Source organism: Artibeus jamaicensis, unplaced genomic scaffold, assembly GCF_021234435.1.
Source record: "Artibeus jamaicensis isolate MK-2021 breed Jamaican fruit bat unplaced genomic scaffold, CSHL_Jam_final contig_387, whole genome shotgun sequence".
Lineage (NCBI taxonomy): Eukaryota > Metazoa > Chordata > Mammalia > Chiroptera > Phyllostomidae > Artibeus > Artibeus jamaicensis.
Genome location: NW_026521812.1, coordinates 47128664 through 47148345, shown reverse-complemented (window position 1 = coordinate 47148345; position 19682 = coordinate 47128664). Strand labels below are relative to the sequence as shown.

Genomic DNA, 19682 nt, shown 5'->3' with positions numbered 1-19682 from the left:
CCTTTATGCCTATGTTGGCTATTTATTTATTAATGTCAACAATGTGTTCTTTAGAATACTAATTCTCCATAAATAAATAACATACTATGCTTAAATTATATATTAAACTTGCTAATTTAATGAAACCTCAAAATTTTGATATGAATGATGAGTATCTAAGGGCCAAATTATACTGTGCACTTTTTTCCACCCCCTCTGATCAGAAAACTCTTTCTTTTGAGAGAACCTTCTAGCTTTAGTGTTTAGCAAATAATAAACAAAATGCACTATTTTTTACATTTTATTTTATGTAAAATTATTGCAAATGGATGTTAAAGTTTTTCTCTATAATGAGTTGTATCCGACTCACTGGATATTTTAATTGACTACTTAGATCAAATTAGCAGGAAAACATGAGTATAAACACATTGTTAGTTAGATTTCTGCATATAGGGAGCTTTTTGCTCTTTGGTTTTAATGAGAAAAATAAATATAGCTATATGAATATATAAGGGGGGACCCGAAAAACAGAATTTATTTATTAAAAATTGTGTATTTATTCTTACATGTTTAAACTTCAGTCACCTTCAAAGTACTCTCCATTTGATGCAACACACCTATTGGGACGTTTTTTCCAATCCTCAAAACAGTTTTTGAACTCATGGATTTTGATGCCTTTTAGTGCTTGTTGGTTTTTTTTGTTTGTTTTGCCTCTTCCACAAGGTAAAATGTTCCCCTTTGAGGACATTTTTCATCCAGGGACACAAAAAATAAGGTCATTTGAGGTGAGATCAGGTGAATAGGGAGGGTGGGGCCTGGGGGCCTGCTGGTCTTGATCAAAAACTGAACAGTCAGTGCTCAGTGTGGTCAGGTGTGCTAGTAAATTACCCATCATGAAATGGGCAAATGCAGTGAAAGTCTTCCAAAAAAAATCCACTCAACCCAAACACAGCCTCTCACAACAATGCCAGTTCAAATACTGATACAAATGGGATCCTAGAACACTCACCTAGCAGGGGAAGCCTGCCCTCGAGAAGACCATTTCATTTTGGTGGGCCCCTTCTCATATACATACTTGCTCTTTATGGCTCTGCATTCCTAACACCTTTGTTAGTTATAAATATTTACCTTCCAGACTGCCTATTTCATTTTCAGTTCTAACTGAAAAAGTCTGAGCTGGAAAAGAAATATCCAGGTAAAGTAAAGGGGTTTCAAACAGCAAGGGGCATTTAATTAAATAGTATTATGGGAAGTCATCAAAGTGTGAAATGTGAGAGTAATCTTATAAAAATTTATTTTACAGTTTGTGACTTTCTTAGATATATCCCTGATAAATATAGATGCAAAAACCCTCAACAAAATATTAGCAAACCAAATTCAAAAAATGCATTCAAAGGATTATATACCATGATCAAGTAGGATTTATGAACGATAGTTCAACAGCTGCGAATCAATCAGCGTGATACACCAGATTAATAAAATGAAAGATAAAAATCAGATGATCATCTTCTGGCTGGGTGGCTTAGTTGGAGAATCATCCTATACACCAAAGAGTTGCCAGTTTGATTCTTAGGGAACATACCTAAGGTGCGGGCTCAATCCCTGGTCAGGGGGTGTATGGGAGGCAGTGGCTCTATCTATGTTTCTCTCTCACATCTCTCCCTCTGCCCCTTACCTCCCTCTCTCCCTCCCTCTCTTCCTCCCTTTCACTGTAAAAAAGTCAATAAACATATCCTCAGGTGAGGGTTGATTTTTTTTTTAAGATTATGTCCTTGCCTGGTATTGCTGGATGGATTGAGTGCCAGCCAGTGAACCCAAGGGTCACAGTTTTGATTCCCAGTCAAGGCACATGCCTGTGTTGTGGGCCAGGTCCCCAATAGGGGGCGTGCGGGAGGCAACCACACAGTGATGTTTTCTCTTTCTCCTTCCCTTCCCCACTCTCTGAAAATAAATAAATAAAATATTTTTAAAAATTAAAAAGATTATTTCCGTAACACCTTTCCTAGTAATTTACCAGTTACTGTAAATTAAAAGTAATTTACCAAATTCATAAAACTAAATACTTGTAAAAGGGCAAATTTGACTGTATCTCAAGTATATCTCAAAAATATTTTTAAAAAAGGAGAGATGGTGGTCAATTGATTTTTTTTTAAAAAAACACAAGAAATGTATCATTCACTTTGCTCTTGGCCCAGTCCCTATTTCAATAACAAGATTTCAATAACAAGAATATTAATAATGTTTTTTTTCTTTTCTGTTAATAAACTTTGCTGTGTGTTCCGCAGTTTTACTCAGCTTTTGATAGCACACTCTCATAGACTGATTCCATTGAAGTAGCAGTGATACACATTGAAAACAGAAAGGAAACGAGAAGTGTTGGTTTTTAATTTCTGTGAACCCTACCTTGTTCAGTTGGCCTTTGGGAGATGATTAGGTATTCTGAGGTCAATCAAATTTGCTTTCAACTTCCAAACAATATTGGAGAGGATCTGATTACTTTTTAGCCCATCCCTTTGTTGTCACTAATCTTAGGCTTCGGATCCAGTGCTCTTAATAAATATATACATTTCTTGCTTGCTTAAGGCAAATGTATCAAAGCTTAGCTAAGCAGCTTCTAGGAAATTGCTTTACCTTCTAGCTTTTGCCTGGCTGGGCAGTCACTGATACTACTCCAAAAAATCTAGCCCTAGCCTTCTGCCTGGTTGGGCAGGTTTTCATTGCTGCCTTGGATAATCTTTTATTTAGAGTCCTAATGAAAGTTTCTTGTTGATTTCACCCCCACTGGCTATTTGGACATTTGTTTTTCATCAGTAATGACCATCTGGATCTCTGTTTCCAGTATATTTCAGGTATTTCATCAGCTTTGATTTCTTTTTCTCAAGAATACTACTTCATGCTTCCTCTTGTTATCTGCCCCCATTTTCAGAAACATGAGTATTAAACAATTAAGTGACTACAGACCTCATGGAACCAATCACACTCTCTAAGATTTTATTAACACTTAACAAATGATTTGGCTGCTGACTGCACACACCCGTCATCCAGTCTGTTTCCACTGCCTTAGAGAAGGCAGAAGGAATCTGCAGAATGAATTATTGCAGAGATTGGTAATCACCGTCCCTGCTCCCCCACTAAGCACTCTGCCTCTCCCATGCTTCAGTGCCTATCCACTGACCAGAGACAGAGCCCCTTGTGGTAGTAGCCAAGAGGTATTTTACCTATGTTGACAATAACTTTCCGGTCATCTCTCCAAACACATCCTGCCATACCATCTAGCAGCAAGTGAACCTACAGGATCATCATTCATGGCTAAACTCATTTCCTCCCCCTCAGCATCTTCTCTCACCATATGACTCAATTCTCTTTAGAGTTCCTTTATAGCTTAGTGCATGCTTTCTGCATTGTCATAATTTATTCACTTCTGTGTCTTCCTAAATACATGCTGGGAGTTCTTATATAGGTAGGGATTCCGTCCTATTCATCTCTGTATGTCTAGTACTTAACCATAGGGTATAGCACATGAAGGTAGTCAGCAGATGTTTGTAAGGGGACTGAAGGGGGAGAGAGGGGGGCAGGGCAGGCAGAAACATACAATTTTAAAGTGCTGAGTACTCGCAGTAGAATTAGTCCTTAAAGAACTTAGCTGCTTTTATTCCAGTCTCTGAGCCTTGTTTTGGGAGTATTTTTTTTTACTTAATAGACTTATATTAATAACCAAATCCTTTGGTTTGCATTGCTTTGTTAAAACTACTTTAAAGAGATTTCCAGCTTTAGACCAAGTTTAATATTATACTGTAAGGTAGTAAAAAAGTTACTGAGTGGGACTGATGACCCCATAATTGAGGATACAAATCCTAAGCAACTGGGGATGCAGTGTAAAGCTATTTAAAGTTGGCTCAAGGGATCTGTTAGAACAAAAAAATGCTATGTCCAGGTATTAGGGACTATCCATTCTTTATATAAGGAAATTTGAGAATTAAAATCAGTGTGGAATCCATTTATTATTATACCCACCAATCTGCTATTCTGACCAACCAAAAAGTGGTAAGTAGAAGTCAAATAACAGAATACCCAGAGAATTGTGCAAACAGAATCTTAAAGTCTTAGTATTTAATCTATGATATTACTGAGTTAGTCACCAAAAGGGCATATTATTTAGGAATCAAAAACTATATTTTACCATCTGCCCTCAAGAATAGAGCTTCGGTAAATTGATACATCTCTCACTAGTCAGATAACTAGAGAATACAACATTAAGCAGAGAATCAAGCTAGCTCTTTAAATACCACATCTTCATAGGGGGTTGGAGGTGGGGATTGAGCCCAATGGACCTTTTTGCAGATGTTTATCTCCTGCAGGGCCTTCTAGTATCAGAAAGCCTTTCAAATAATCACCTTGCATTTAGGCTCCTCAGTACCACTCTTTTATGCAAAAAAGGAATTCCCTGCTAGATTACTACTGTCTGTGAAAGATTTTCTTGATAGAGGAAAGCAGATAAAGATGCCACCTCAGGTTCTTAATACAGGTTGAGATGCGTCCAATCATTGACCGCAGTATAGTGCTTGAATAATAACAGTAACCTTCATCTACATGCAAAGTACCTTATAGATAGGGATCTTTTTCTTTTCTTTTTTTTAAGATTCTATTTATCTTCAGAGGGGAAGGAGAGAAATATCAATGTGTGGTTGCCTCTTATGCGTCCCCTGCTGGGAACTGGCCTGCAACCCAGGCATGTGCCCTGACTGGGAATTGAACCGGGATCCTTTGGTTCACAGGCCCACACTCAATCCATTGAGCTACACCAGCCAGGATAGGGATCTTTTGCACTTTGGGTAAAAACTTAACTATGATGATAATAGATAATACTTACTGAAAAATCTATACTCCTGTGCTACATTTTAAATGTAGGATTTAATGTAATCATCTCAGCAATCCAGTAGAGGAGCTACTGTTATTATTTAGAAGTTTTAGATGAGGGAACTGAGATTTAGTGAGATTCAAATAACTTGCCCAGGTCACACAACTAGTAAATGGCCAGCTGGATTTAATAAGCCATGAATATGTGTTCAAATGACAGCCTGTCTTTGCAAAAAGTCTTGCTCAGTAAGATTCCGTTTTCTCAAAGATCTCAACCAGCAAGAGCCTCTGCCACGTCTGTTCTTGCTGAAGACTTGGTGTCTATTTTTGTCAAACATACGAATCATCCTCTCACTCTTGGTGATTCTTGTCCAAACTCCTCTTCCACTATAGCCCCTTTTTTTTTCAGTCTGCTCATTTTGCTATTTATTATTTTATAAATTCAGCCTTAGAAAAACAGATTTGAAAAAAGTAAGTAAAACTGGTTAATGAAAAAAATCATCATTTTAAAACAAGGCTCATTATAGATAGATTTTTAAAATCCATGGTTATGTTATATTCCTCTCACGAATATTTTTATGTACAAATCTTACGTACTTGAACTATTTGCTATAGGACACAAGGCAGAATATCAAGATCTCAAATGTTAGTAGTTTCAGGAGTTCAGAACTTTTCACCTAAGTTACCCACAAATTAGACATAAGCCCCTCAGAACCAGTCTCCAGGATCCAACATTTAAGATAACTGCGCCACTGCACAGTTATAAGGCAATCTATTTGCCTTAGAAGACAAAATAGATTAATACCCATTGAGTCCTTTTTATTTTTCTTTGCCTGGCACTTTGATCAAAAGATGATTCATCAATCTATATCCCTCACTGTCTTTGAGCAGTGGCTCACAATTCATCTCCCGGAAATCTCCCCTAATTAACTACTGTGTGTTTGGACCAGCCTTACACTTCCTCAGTGTGGGTCTGACACCCAGGTTGCAGAGAGGAAAAGGATATGGTAACAATCTTTGTAGGAAACATTGTCTTAAGTGAACTTGTGCTTCATTTGCAAACATAAGTTCACTGATTTCATACACATGCATATAATGTACAATGTATAATTACAGATATCTATAATGTGTAATTATAGATACACCATAGATTAATGTATCTATAATTTTACATTATATGTTATATTATAGATACCTATAATATAGATACCAGTAGGTATCTATAGGTATGAGTATTACTATAGGTATCTAATATATAACATAACTATGTAATACAGTATTAAATACGAATTATAGGTATCTGTAATACCAGATATGTTATTATAGGTATACTCGAATATATGATTTATATGTTTTTACACATGCACATATGTCACATACTGTGTTAGACGTAATGTGCCTGTGGCTGTCCTGCTCTGTTCTCAGTCACTGGTGCTGGCAGGACCGTGTGCAGCAGCATTGTGCTGGGACCCTCGCTAAGCCCCTGATTACTTGTCAGCCCCTTAGGTGCTTTCTCCTGGGCTTCAGAACCTTCAGGCTGCACAGCAAACTGCTGATAGAGAGTGCACTTCATCCTTCTCATCTCCTTGACTGAAATTTACTGCCTTCTTTGCCTCTAATACTTATTAAAACTCAGGGGTACTTTTCTCATTTAATTATGGTGACAGTGAACCTTTTCCTTTAAAGTATTGTGTTGAATTTATTCTTTTCAAGACTACTAATTTTAGTTGATACTGCTTGTCGCTCCTCATAAAATCTGGGCCAAAGGTATATTTTCTGATCACTGAAGTTAACATTAGGTTACATTCCCAGACTCTTTGACTTGATTTTCTGCCCTGCAGTGATCCAGTTTTCCTTCGCCTCTTGAATTTGTAGAAATACAAAAAATGTTGCACTGTGTTTTCACCCCTCCTGTAGCAGCGTGCTTATTTCTGAAAGTGTCAGACTTCACCCCCGCATGCCCTGGGCCAGCACAAATAAATGATCAAACCGTTGAATTTAATGAACTGTCACCCTCATACTTTTTCAGCATTAAATACAAACATCCAAACTGCAAGCCACACTTCTGCTGTGCAGCACCTTGTGTTACACTGTCTGCCACAAGGAACCTGTTTGCATCCCCTTATCTTTGCTCTCCTCTGCACTGCAGAGACCGCAGGGCAGCACCTGTCCAACGCTAAGGAACCTTAGAGTTCCCTCCAGCCTAGGTGAAGCCTCAAGTTTCCAGTTTTAAATGACTGAAGTGGAGGAAGGGAGCCCCAACACAGTGCAGGAAAGTGCAGCCTCCCGGCCCTGCTGTATGGAGTGGCACGGTGCCTTCCAGAGCCGGGCCCTTTCTGTGGGTCTGAGGGTGGCCCTCGTCCCCATGCTCACAAGGTGGCTTTTCTATTTCTAGGCACTTCATCTGTATCTCCAAGCAGGAAAAATGATGAAGAGGGAAGGCAAAATGTACATCCCACCCGCTTTTGCCTGCTCTTAAAAAGCTTCCCTGAAACCCACGCCGCTGCTTATATTTACATCTCTTTGATCAGGCTTAGCCTTAAGGGAGACTGGAAAATATACATTTATAGTTGCTCCATTATTATCCTGAACAAAACTGGGGTTAGTAGATGAAAAAGGAGGGAAAATGGATATGAAGTAAGCAAGTAGCAGTGTCTGCTTCAAGGATAATAACTCTTTACAAAAATGTCTAGTTAACCTTGACTGAATTCCAACTAAAATAGCAATTAGGAAACTGGCATTAAATGTTTATAGCCTTAACTTCAGAATCTAAGTTTTAAAGTGAAATTTAGCAGCAGGTAAAGAAATATTAATTTTTTTCACCATTTAAAAAGGTATTTGTGCACTTTGAATTTCTGCAGCCCAACTCAGGAATAGAAAAATAAAAATTAAAAATGCTTTAATTCAAAAAATGTTCTACAAAAATAGCTGGTGATTTTTCTACTAGGAAAGTGTTTCCTCTTCTTAAGGTCCCTGTTACACAAAATGGATTAGGTTATAAGAAACAGTCATGGGACCGTAGAAGCTTCCTCTCAAGGCTCCTTCAATTCCAAAAGACCTACCCAGATAGACTGATAGCGCTGTAGCAGACACGCGCGGCCATGTGGCTTCTGTGCGGAGGCTCATTGAGCCTTCCCCACGGGGCGTTAAGGCCAAACACCTGGGTATTTTCCAGGTGGGTGTGTTCCACTTGTGTTTGGTACTTTCTAACAGTGTGACACTGAGAAGGTAAAAATCACACCAAAAATGTAGAAGTGTATTTATCAGCTATCATCTCAATAGCATTTATTTTAGTTTTTATGCAGCTAATTCTGAAAGTGTCTGAGCATATGATTAAGCACAGCAGGCAGCTGCCTGAGGAGACTTGGTAACTACAGGACAGACCTCCCCCACAGACGGGCGCTCCAGTCACGTTGAGAGGCAGGGCTGCGAAGGCACGTGAGTAAAGTGTGTACTGTCCCTGAAGAGAGGAGTTAGTTTAAAATCAATAGTCTATGAGCTGTTAATATCTTGGAACAAAAGAGTTTATCCAATTACTTATTAGGAGAATAGGCATGTAGGACAGAGGTGGAACCCAAGACAGATAAATTCTGATAAAAGTAAAAAAGCAAAGTCCAAAACAACTTGGAGAAGTGGGACGCTACAGTGGGGATGCCAGGCAGTCTGGAAGCAGAGCTAAACACAACCAGACTTAGATTCTGGAAGCAAACGGAAAAGCACCAAGACACACTCGGCCTGCTGTACACACTTGCCCTGCAATTGCCCGGATGCCATGGCCTTCATCAGGGAGGAGAACTTCTCCCTACTCTGGGAAGTACACTTGCCAGTTGTTAACTGGTCTTTAAAATGTTATACACCATGGTTAACTAAAAATTAATCTAAATATCTTCAAAACAGAGTTATCATTTGGGTCACAAAATGCTAATGTATTTCAAGGGCCTGATAGGATAAATATTGTACCAGTATCAATAGAAGGGAGGTCTAAAATCATTTGCACGATTCTACCTATTATTGTCATGATAAAGTACTGCCCCCATTGTAGTTAAAGCTTCAAAGTAAATGAAGTAAATTTACCTTTTAGCTATAGATTTTGCATTAAGTACTACCTAATTTCTGTTAATGTTTAAATAAATATATATGTTTATAATAATAGTTCCAAGAAGAATTATGTTAACTCATACAAGAATTTGGACTATTCATGGTCATTACTGAACAAGTTTAAAAACTATGTAAATATTGCTCACATAATTAGGTTAAACACTTACTGTGAATTAAGAATTAATTAATTCGTAATTCCATTTGGAATAAAGAAAGTGTTGAAAAGTTTTTTCATTGGAAAATGCCACTGACAGTGTTTCGGGTCATAACCAGTATAGTAGTCTACCCCTTATCTGTGAGAAAGATGTTTCCAGACCCCCAGTGATGTCTGACACTGTGGATTGTATTAAACCATATATATATATAAATGAAACTGTGGCAAACAAATTTGTGAATAAGGAGGTACTACTGCATATGTCTAGAGTAGCATTGTACCTTTTAAATTACCACAATTCCCGTTAAATTCAAACAAGAAGTATATATTGACATTTACCAAGAACAATTAAACATTCTTCTAGGAATTACAGAAACTGTAGAGACAGGAACACGTTGGCTTTTCTCAGTATGTTTACAGTCTAAACAGGTAATAAAACATACATAGTGAACCAGATCATGAGGTAAATCATTTATATCTATAAAAATGGCGGGATACAGACATGCTTGACAGATAGGTGGCACCTCTGATGGGCACTGAATACTGACCAGGGTGCTGGTAGAGGTTGATGATATGAGTCCATTCCAGATCAAGGGAATGAGCATACAGATATTAGGTGTAATCATCTAATAATATATAGTCCAATTAGTAGGAGTGTGAGGTACAGTGCAGTTGAAGAAGTAGTTATTATTATAAGCATTTTTAAAGAAAATATCAAATAGAACATTATTAAAATTTGTATGGAACCATAAAAGACCCTGAATAATCAAAGGAATCATGAGAAAAAAAAGCCAGAGGCATCATGCTTTTTCATTTCAAACTATATTACAAAGCTATAGTAATCAAAATAGCATGTTATTGTCATTAAAACAGACTCATAGATCAATGCAACCAAATAGAAACTCCAGAAATCATCTCACTCATATATGATCAACTAGTTTATTGCAGAGGAGCCAAAAATGTTCTTCAGTATTCTTCAGTGGGGAAGACTCTCTTCAATAAGCGGTATTGGGAAAACTGGACAGTAACATGGCAAAGAATGAAACTGGACCACTATGTTACACCACAGACAAAAATGAACTCAGAATGGATTGAAGTCTTGAATGTAAGACTCCAAAATCATAAAACTAGAAGAAGAGACAGGCAGTAAGCTCTTTGACATTTGTCTTGGCAATTATTTTTTGAATTTGCACCAAAAGCAAAGGCAACAAAAGGGAAAATCAACAAATGGGACTACATCTAACTAAAAAGTTTTTGCACAACAAAAGAAACCATCAACAAAATGAAAAGACAACCCACTGAATGGGAGAACATATCTGCTAGTGATACATCTGATAAGGGAGTAATATTCAAAATTTATGAAGAAGTCATACAACTCAACGCCAACAGAAAACCAAGTGTACAAAGGACCTGCCTCTCCATAAAGGACATACAAATGACCCATAGACATATGAAAAGATGCTCAAATTCACAAATTAAAACCACAGTGATGTACCATCTCACACCTTCCAGAATGGCCATCATTAATAAAACAAACCACAGGTGCTGGCAAGGATGTGGAGAAAGGGGAACCCTTGTGCACTCTGGGTGGGAATGCAGCCTGGTGCAGCCACTGTGGAAAGCAGTATGGAGGTTTCTCAAAAAAATTAAAAATGGAACCAACCGCTTTATGACCTAGAAATCCCACTTCTGGGTATATATCCAAAGAAACTCAAAACATTAATCCAAAGGAATACATATATCCTTAAGCAACCAATGTGCCCATCAGTAAACAAATGGATCAAAAAGAGGTACATATATATAATGGAATATTACTTGGCCATAAAAATGAACAAAACAATTGTAACAGCATGGATGGACCTACAGGGTATATGCTAAGGAAATAAGTCAGAGAAAGACAAATACCATATGGCTTCACTTATATGTGGAATCTAAAGAACAATATAAACAAATAAATAAAACAGAGACTTACAGACACAGAAAAGACTGATGGTTGCCAGAGGGGTGAGGGGTAGGGGACTGGGTGAAAAAACTGAAGGGCTTAAGAAGTACCAATTGGTAGTTACAGAACAGTCATGGGGATGTAAAATGCAACTTAGGGATTACAGTCAATAATATTGTAATAACTGTGTATGATGCCAGTTGGGTACTAGAAATAATAGGGGTGGAACACTCTGTACGTGACTGTGTAACCATTATGCTGTACACCTGAAACTAATGCAACATAATATTAAATGTAAACTCTAATTGAAGAAAAATCTTTTCAGCGCCTATTGACATGTTCTACAGTTTTTCAACTTAAATTTGTTGATATGTTGAATTGCATTGATAGAATTCTTATTATGTAATCACCTAAAAAAAAAAAAACCTCTACTTGATTATATTGTTGGATTAAGTATAATTGTTTGGCATCCTGTGTCTATATTCATAAACTTGGAAATCAATATACTCACAAATGAGACTGATCTACAGTTTTCTGTTTTTGTATTTTTATTAAAGTTGAAAAAAAAGTACTAGTTATCTGCATATATTTGACTCTATTAGACCACCTTGTTGAATACATTCCTCTGGCTCTACAAGAATGTTTCTCACCCTGGCTGGGGTGGCTCAGTTGGCTGGAATGTCACCCCACAAACTGAAACATCTGAGCTTTGATTTCCCGGTCAGGGCACATGCCTAGGTTGCAGGTTCCATCCCCAGTCAGAGCACATACAAGAGGCAACCAACTGATGTTTCTCTCCTTCTCTCTCTCTCTTTCCCTTCCCCTGTCTCTAAAGTCAATAAGCACATCCTCCAGTGAGTATAAATAAATAAGCGAATGAGTGAGTGAGTGAATGTTTCTTTGTTCATGTATTATCACAGTGGATAGATTTGGTGCATGTTTTCAACACATTTCTTAAAAAGCAAATGATAGAGTCAGTTTATGCCTTTACACTGATTCCTATATTCCCTCATGTTCTGCTTTTCGTTGCCCATCCTTTAACTCGTCCTCACTTTCAGCCCTCTTGATGAAAAAACTTCTACAAGATACATTTTCCTTATGACCATGTATCTGATTTCACAGTTTAACCCTATTACTTCCCAACTTGTGTAGACTCAGGATGCGATCACCTCTGGTCGCTTGCAGATCATACATAACTCTTAACTGCTCCAAGACTGCGTTGTATAGTGAAACATGCTCCTAAAATTCTTTTCCTAAAAATCATTCTCTTATCAGCAGCAGCAGTATCATTAATTGGAATTCTTTGATGAAATGTTGAAATTACACCCAGGTCTTGGTATGTGTAAGACTCTATGCCAAGTATTCTCAGAATCTGCTGAGTAATGAATTGTAGCAATAATGCAGAGAAAGAACCTGGAGCTTTGTAAACCATCAGGAGAAAAAAGTAATTCACAATTGGAAAGTTTTTGAAGAAAAGAAATGCTCTCCGTTGCTCTCTCCCTTCTCCCATCCCAAAGGAACAGGAAGCAGAAGGTGTTAAGTCAAATACAGTTGACCCTTGAACAGCATGTGTTTGAACTGTGTGGGTCCGCTTACACACAGATTGTTTTTCATTAAATACCTGTACTGTTTCCTGTCTATGGCTGGGAGTGGAGGGCTGACTTTATGCATTAATCTATACCATTTTACACAGGGAACTTGAGCTCTTGCAGATTTTGTACCCACTCTGTGTCCTGAGTCCAATCCCCTTGGATACCAAGGGACAACTTAAGTTTTAGGGGAGACACAAGTTACATGTGCATTTTCAACTGTATAGGGAATGTCAGTTCCCTAACTCCTACATTGTTCAAGGGTCAACTGCATTTATTTTTATCTGAAAATGTAATCTCTTTAGTTGGCTTTTTTCTGTACTGAGCTATAACCAATATTCTGTTAAAGAAGTTTGTTGTTTATTTGTAGGAGCAAGCCAGTTATGATGTGACACGCTATGAAAACATTTTCTCCCTCTTCTGGGTTCTGGAGCAGCTTCTTCAAAAGGAAAATGAAGATGGCAACACTTCAGATACAGGGCATGATAACCGGGAAATCCAGAGATTTCTTCAGAAGCATGATGAAGCTATTTGCCAACTCTCTGATACATTTCCTTTACTTACTTTTTATTTATGGAGATTAGGCATTCTCTTGAACTCCATCAAAATAAAAACTGTTGAAAATAACTCACTTCCTTAGCAGTTTACCAAATATCAGAAGCATATTAAAATTGAATTTATCAAGATCTTCTGCTTAAAAGATTTTCAAAACTATTTTTAAATGAGGATTTTAAAGGGGTCTCTAAATACAATCATAAATTAAATTTAATAGTATTCACCTGTGTATAAGAGATTATGGGTCATATTTCTATACTATAATCAGCCAGTATCAGCCTTATTCCCATGTAACTGTACCTTAAAATACAGGTCCTCAGTATATATAGGTCTAGTACTGTCTGAAATGGACCATTAATTGTGTATATCATAAAAGATATGTATATTTTAAAATATTTCCATGTAATAAATACTAAAAGGTAATGGAAAAGATGTTAAAAAGTTTTATTGCTTTATAGTATTTAAAAATAAGTGTTGTAAATTAGATTTTTAGAACTTTTTTCTTAATAGTTTCACTTACATAGTCTATCATCTTAGGACTCATGTAGGAGGAGGAAAATATTTAACATCGTAAAGGTAATTACCTTTAACTTTATATAATCAACATATCTGTCAAGTCCTTTTGCAAGTACTAATTAGTTGTTTAAGTGTTCTGTTTGTTTTTTCAAAAAACAGTTTTTGATTCTGTTGATTATATGTAATATTCCTGTTATTGTTAAAGTGTAATTAAGTCATGTGTAATAAGTCATTAAGGAACTTTTCACAAATTCTTACATCTATCTAGAGATATGCTTCATACTTACTAAAAGTATATTCATACTTTACTAAAATATTGGCTGAATTTTCCAGTTATACTGTTTCATTGACTTTATTTCAATTATTAAAATCATACTCCACTAGCTTAATGAGCACACCTAATATACTTTCCTGTAGTACAATTTAGATCACAACACACACAAATTTGCTTCATTAATTATGCATGATAATTGTTTCATAAGTTAATTAGCATTCCCAAATGCCATTGGGTTTTTTTGCATGTAAAACCGTATCATTATCTGTCAGTTATTTCTGGAGTTATTTCTAGCTTTCCAGAGAAGATAAAGCCTTTTTTATAATACTGAGACTCAATGTATCTATCAGTCAGCAACTGTTAATCTCAAAATCTCAGTGAGGTGGAACAAGAATTACTTCTCAGATGTGTATGCCTCACGTGGGGACCGGCTCCTCTGAACTGGGCTGTGCTGGAAGCTCTGCTCCACGTGTAGATCCCACTGGGCTGGGCTGGGCTCCTGCCATGAACCAGGTCTCAGTCTCTCCCAAATGTGCGTGGTGTGAAGCCGGGTGGAGGGGGAGAAGCTACCCAGGGGAAGCTCTTCTGTGGTGATGGCAGAGCAGCAGGAGGGAAAGGGCTGAGATGTCCCACTAATTTCTGCCCACACACATTGGCCAGAACACATCAAACAGTCAAGGCCAGAGAAAAGGGATGGGAAAATATCCTCCACCTTGCATGGAAAAACTTGCAAGTTATATAGCAAAGGGCCTGGATGTAGGAGAGAGTGGAGAATCAGGGCAAGTAATTTACTCCACCACACACAGCGCATGAGCACAAAAAGGATATTCCAGATCCTGGATTAAGAGAAACTGTCCTAATATTTGATTCCTGGGATTTGTACAAATCATTTCATTTAATGACACTACACAAAATCCACTGGCCATGACACCTCCCCACTCTCTCTCCCCCATATGATCAGACAAGGTCAAGGTTGGTAAATGTGCGGGCAACCACAGTGGCCCTCTTCCCACTGCAGGCAGCTCCCGTCTTGAGCACCAGAAGCCTTTTATAACTAGAACAGATTTCTTAATTCCAGTAGCCTTCAAAGCTTTGCAGTTTGAAAACTGGCCTAGGAAATATATTGATCATAGAATCACAGACAAGTGTTGGCAGCCACTGTTAATGTGTATAATGGACATATATTTTATTTCTATTTGGTAGTATTTTTAGGTAAACACTAAACTTCAGTCAATTATATGACTCCTAATCTTTCATATTGTGTGTTTTGATCTCTAACAGTGTTAACTGCAGTAAATTTAGTGTTGAGGTCTAAATGTCCTGCTGGTGAAGAAAAAAGAGATAAAATAAGACATTTTTAACTATGTTTCAATAAAGCAGTGAAAAATAAAGAATGAATGAATGAATGAATGAATGAATTCTTAAAACTTGAATTAAGAATATTTTATCAATTAAGATTTGATTAATGCATGACTATAATTAAAACTTTGGGGATAAGAATAATGGAGACAGCAGAAATTGAGCAAAGCTAAAACTGGATTAGGATAGTATAGGAAATAAAAAGGAGCATAGAACAGCCCTAGAATGGTGGAAATAATAAAAATCATACGTGCTATCACTCATATAGTGTTTATGTTATGTATTCATAAATATATAACTATAACATGCATTTATTATATGTAAATATTACATATTTTGCATATTACACTATTGATTATATATTACATGTATAAAAACATATATTAATAAGTAGATGTCAGGCACTGATCTAACCTTTTTGTATATATTAATTCATTTGATTCTCCCAGAAACCCTATGTGATAGGTAACATTAGTACCTCCATTTTAGAGATGAGGTGCTCAGGCTAAGGAATGTTGAACAGCTTGCCAAGTTCACACACCCAGGAAGACTGTGGTTTTGCCACCAGAGTTCTATCTTCCCAGACCACACCCTTAATTGCTGTGCCTCACCGCCTGTTCAGTGCAAACTGGCATTTCATGAAACTCTTGAAAATACCACATCTTTGAGATTGTCACTGAAGCCTTCTATGCCCTCAACCATAAATCTTGTAGTATGGCAGTTCAGCATTAGCTTATTTTGGATTCTTCAACCCCTGCAAAGCAGCTGTCCTGTCTCCTACCATCTCTGAGCTACAGCATATTTGCCCTATTCTGAATTGGACAGCATTTTATCACAGTCAAAACATCTTCAAATATTAATGTTCTAAGAAATGCAAAACTCACTCTACAGGTGTGGCGGGTGGACTGGCAGGCTGCAGTGCTCAGCCCAGTGGGGAGGGGAAACGTGCGATTGTTTTGTGCTTGGCTCTGCAATAGATACTGGTGATATTTTATGCAGTCCTTTCACAAACTATTGTACTTTTCATTCGTCTTTGTTGGCATTCTATAGGTAGAACAGTGTATTCCTAGAGAGTCAAGGAAAATAAAACCATTCACATTTACAGAACTATATGTACATTCATAGATTTTTTAAAATATATTGATGGCTCTGGCTTATGATAGTCTGGTTTCATTTATTCATCAAATATCAAGCACTAACTTTATGCAAATCAATTATTTGCACATATAAAGTATAAACACATAAGTTTTATATTTTATCAGATTTATAAAAGCAGAACTTTTGTTTAACAATCCCAACATAATGACCTAACAGCATCTGTAGTGTATTTTTACTAAAGGAGACAGAGTGAGAACATGAGCCTAATATTGAAAAATATAAAGGACTTTTGTTATTATTGAAAGTCAATTAATTATTTTAAAATCATTTCTGGAATTGAACAACACTAAATTTATTTAGTCAGTGCATGGACTGCTCTTTAGAACTGTCAAAATGTCACAGAGCATGACATACAGGAAATGACCTCGGCTTTTTTCGCTGTTTTTCATTTAATATGAAAATCCTCTTTAGTAGTAATAAAAATCTATTACTACTACTAAGAAGCAAAGCGTGTAAAAAGAAAGTATGAGTCTAACATTCAAGACATTGAAATAATTCATTTTATATTTCATAGACATATACTCTGAATTTGTAATATTTTCTTCTAATATTTTATCTAATTTTTCTTGTAGCTGCTTACCTTGTTGGTGCACATCTATTATATTTAAGGCAATATCAGTGTTTCATAGCCATTCCATTGGGGCATCAAGATTTACAACATTAACCTCAGCAGTCTCTGATCAATATGTAAAGCAGTGGTTCTCAAATGTGGTCTCCAGGCTGCCAGCATCAGCAACACTTGGGACCCTGTTAGAACTACGAATTCTAGGGCCTCGCCCCAGACCTACCTCAGAATCAGAAATGCCAGGATGGAGCCCAGAAATCTGTTTTATCAAGTCCTGTAGGTGAATCTGATGCCCACCAAGGTTTGAGAACCACTGCTATAATCATTGTTTTTTTACTCAACAGAACTTAATCCATATAAAATCATACAGAAAGTAGAAGTCCAGTCATCCCAAATTACTTAATGAATGATTTAACTCTCTCTGTATATGCCTTAAAATTCCAGAGGAGGATTTTGGGGAACTTAATTATTCATGATTCACTTAAAATGAGTATCTAATTTTTAAGAATATCTGTCATCCTTAACAACACTTTAGAAATTAGCATTGGTATATTTAGCTTTTAGTTCCTTCACTAAAATAATGACTCCCTATTGGTATTTTGAAAAATTATTATAATCCAAGTTTAAGCGAGATAAGTTAATTGGTTCTTTTTGCATTAGTCCTGGTATATACAGTGATGAACGTGCAGAAAGATGCAGACATGATGGTACTTTACTCTTAAGTTGAGATATTAGGTAAAACAGCATCAAATAACATCAGAATGTTCATCTTATTCCCAGAGATCTGTTTTTATACATATGGTAAATGTAGCCTACTAGCAAATATATTATTCAATCCTAGAGATGAAATTCTACCTTCTTTAAGTCCTTCTGCAAAATGGTGAGATGTAAATAAGTAATAAACAATTGCCTGTTCTCGATTCTTGTGCTTCTTTCCTGCATGTCGAGTCCCTTCCACATTACTACGAGCTCCAGAGTCACATAAGGACCGCACCCCAACAGAGTAGGGGAACAGAGCTATCTCTACTTTTAGCTTTAATGATTTAACTACTAAGACCTTTTCATGAATGCTTAATCATTTTGGGAACAATGGAAACACCACTTACCCAGCAGGGAAAAGGATGTATTTGTTCTTAATGCTCTCTCAAACACATACTCAATTCAACATTCGTTTTGTAAAAAAAAAAAAAAAATCCAAATCTCTTGACACTAAGTGTAAAGTTTGAAAACACTCTTACATTTTATCTTGTTATCTTAAAGGGGCCCTACCACAAGCAGGGCAGCCCCATTGGTGCCTTGTGGCCCCAACTGGCATCAAGGAGAGAGAGCATGACCCAACACTGCCCTGGTGTGACCCTCCCCTCCAAAAGAACTCCAGAGCCAGGGCACTCCTCCAAGAAGAGTGACCACTGGGTTTTAAAGGTTTGGCATGTCCCGTTCCACAGTGGACCGTGGCCCGGAAGTGAAGTTCACCATAGTTGACCAGGCACCTTCTCTTACAACTTGACAAAGTGTAGGACACAGCACCAGAGACTAGGCCCTGCAATTATAAAACAAACAACAAACGGAGCTAGAACTAACTTTACAGAAATGTGAGGATGTCTCCAACTCCAAGTAAATAGACTGATATTATCCCCATGTGAAAACTTAAAAATAATTTCTGAAGCTAGTATGGTTGGCTCGCAAGATACTTTCCTTTTAAAGACTCTCTTCCATACTCATCATATAACCCAGGGCCTGGGCACCACCGCTTGGTGAAGGCAGGTGGTGACACCCAGCATACTGAGCGTCTGGTAGGGGCTGGGCAGTCTAGTGGGTTCTTTAAATTTATTATTTTGCTAGTCCTTCTGCTGTGGGAAGCTGTGGAAAACCTTTGCTCACCCAAAACCCCAGGCACCCTGGGAGAGCCATAAGACCGTCTGGGAAAAGCAAACAGCAGGACAGTCACAAGGACTGTGACTAGCACCCCCGCTGATAGAACCAATTTTCACATTTAGCCTTTGTATTCTGCTTCTGCCCTGTAGATAGAACTAATTACCACATTCCGCTTCTGTATCTTGCTTTGCTATGCAGACAGGAAGACCCCATAGGCTATATAAACCCCAAGAATCCTTTGTTCGGGGCTCAGAATTTAGAGACTGACTCCTATGCGTCCGTACACATTAATAAACCTCGTACTCCAGAATCCCTCGGTGTCTGGTTGCTTTATTTTCCTATAACGCTTCTAAGAGCTTTATGAGATAAGGATATATTATCCCAGGGTAGATGAAGAAGCAAGCACAGAGCATTTAAGTAATTTGCCCATGGTCATAAGACTGGGGGGGAAGAAAACAGAGTTAGGATTCAAACGCACAATAAGCAACTAAGTCAGCAGTGTACTCTGAGGACTTGGCTGCCACAGCTGCTGTGTCCTAACTCTGCAAAAGTAGAAATGGTGAAAAGTAGAAATGGTGTAGAGAAAAAAGTTATCCTGGCAGTAAAACTCCGGTTTGCACTTGTTTTTAAGAGTTCTTTTGAGACATACATTTCATGCACTTTTGATAATTGCACTGGTAGGAAATTTTCATTCTATTAATTAAAATAGGATTGAAGTATTACTTTACATTTGGAAGAATAAAAAGTTGCAGTAAGACACA

At 37.4% G+C, this 19682-nt stretch overlaps 1 protein-coding gene across 1 annotated transcript in view; it reads left to right on the top strand.

Moving 5' to 3' along the window:
* Window positions 1-13545, top strand: part of MEI4 (meiotic double-stranded break formation protein 4) — a 141288-nt gene extending 127743 nt beyond the window's left edge. The window contains exon 5 of the mRNA XM_037146551.2: window positions 12990-13545. Coding sequence (XP_037002446.2) covers window positions 12990-13259 — 270 coding nt within the window. The 3' untranslated portion in view covers window positions 13260-13545. The remainder of the gene's footprint in view (window positions 1-12989) is intronic.
* Window positions 13546-19682: the final 6137 nt, after the last annotated feature.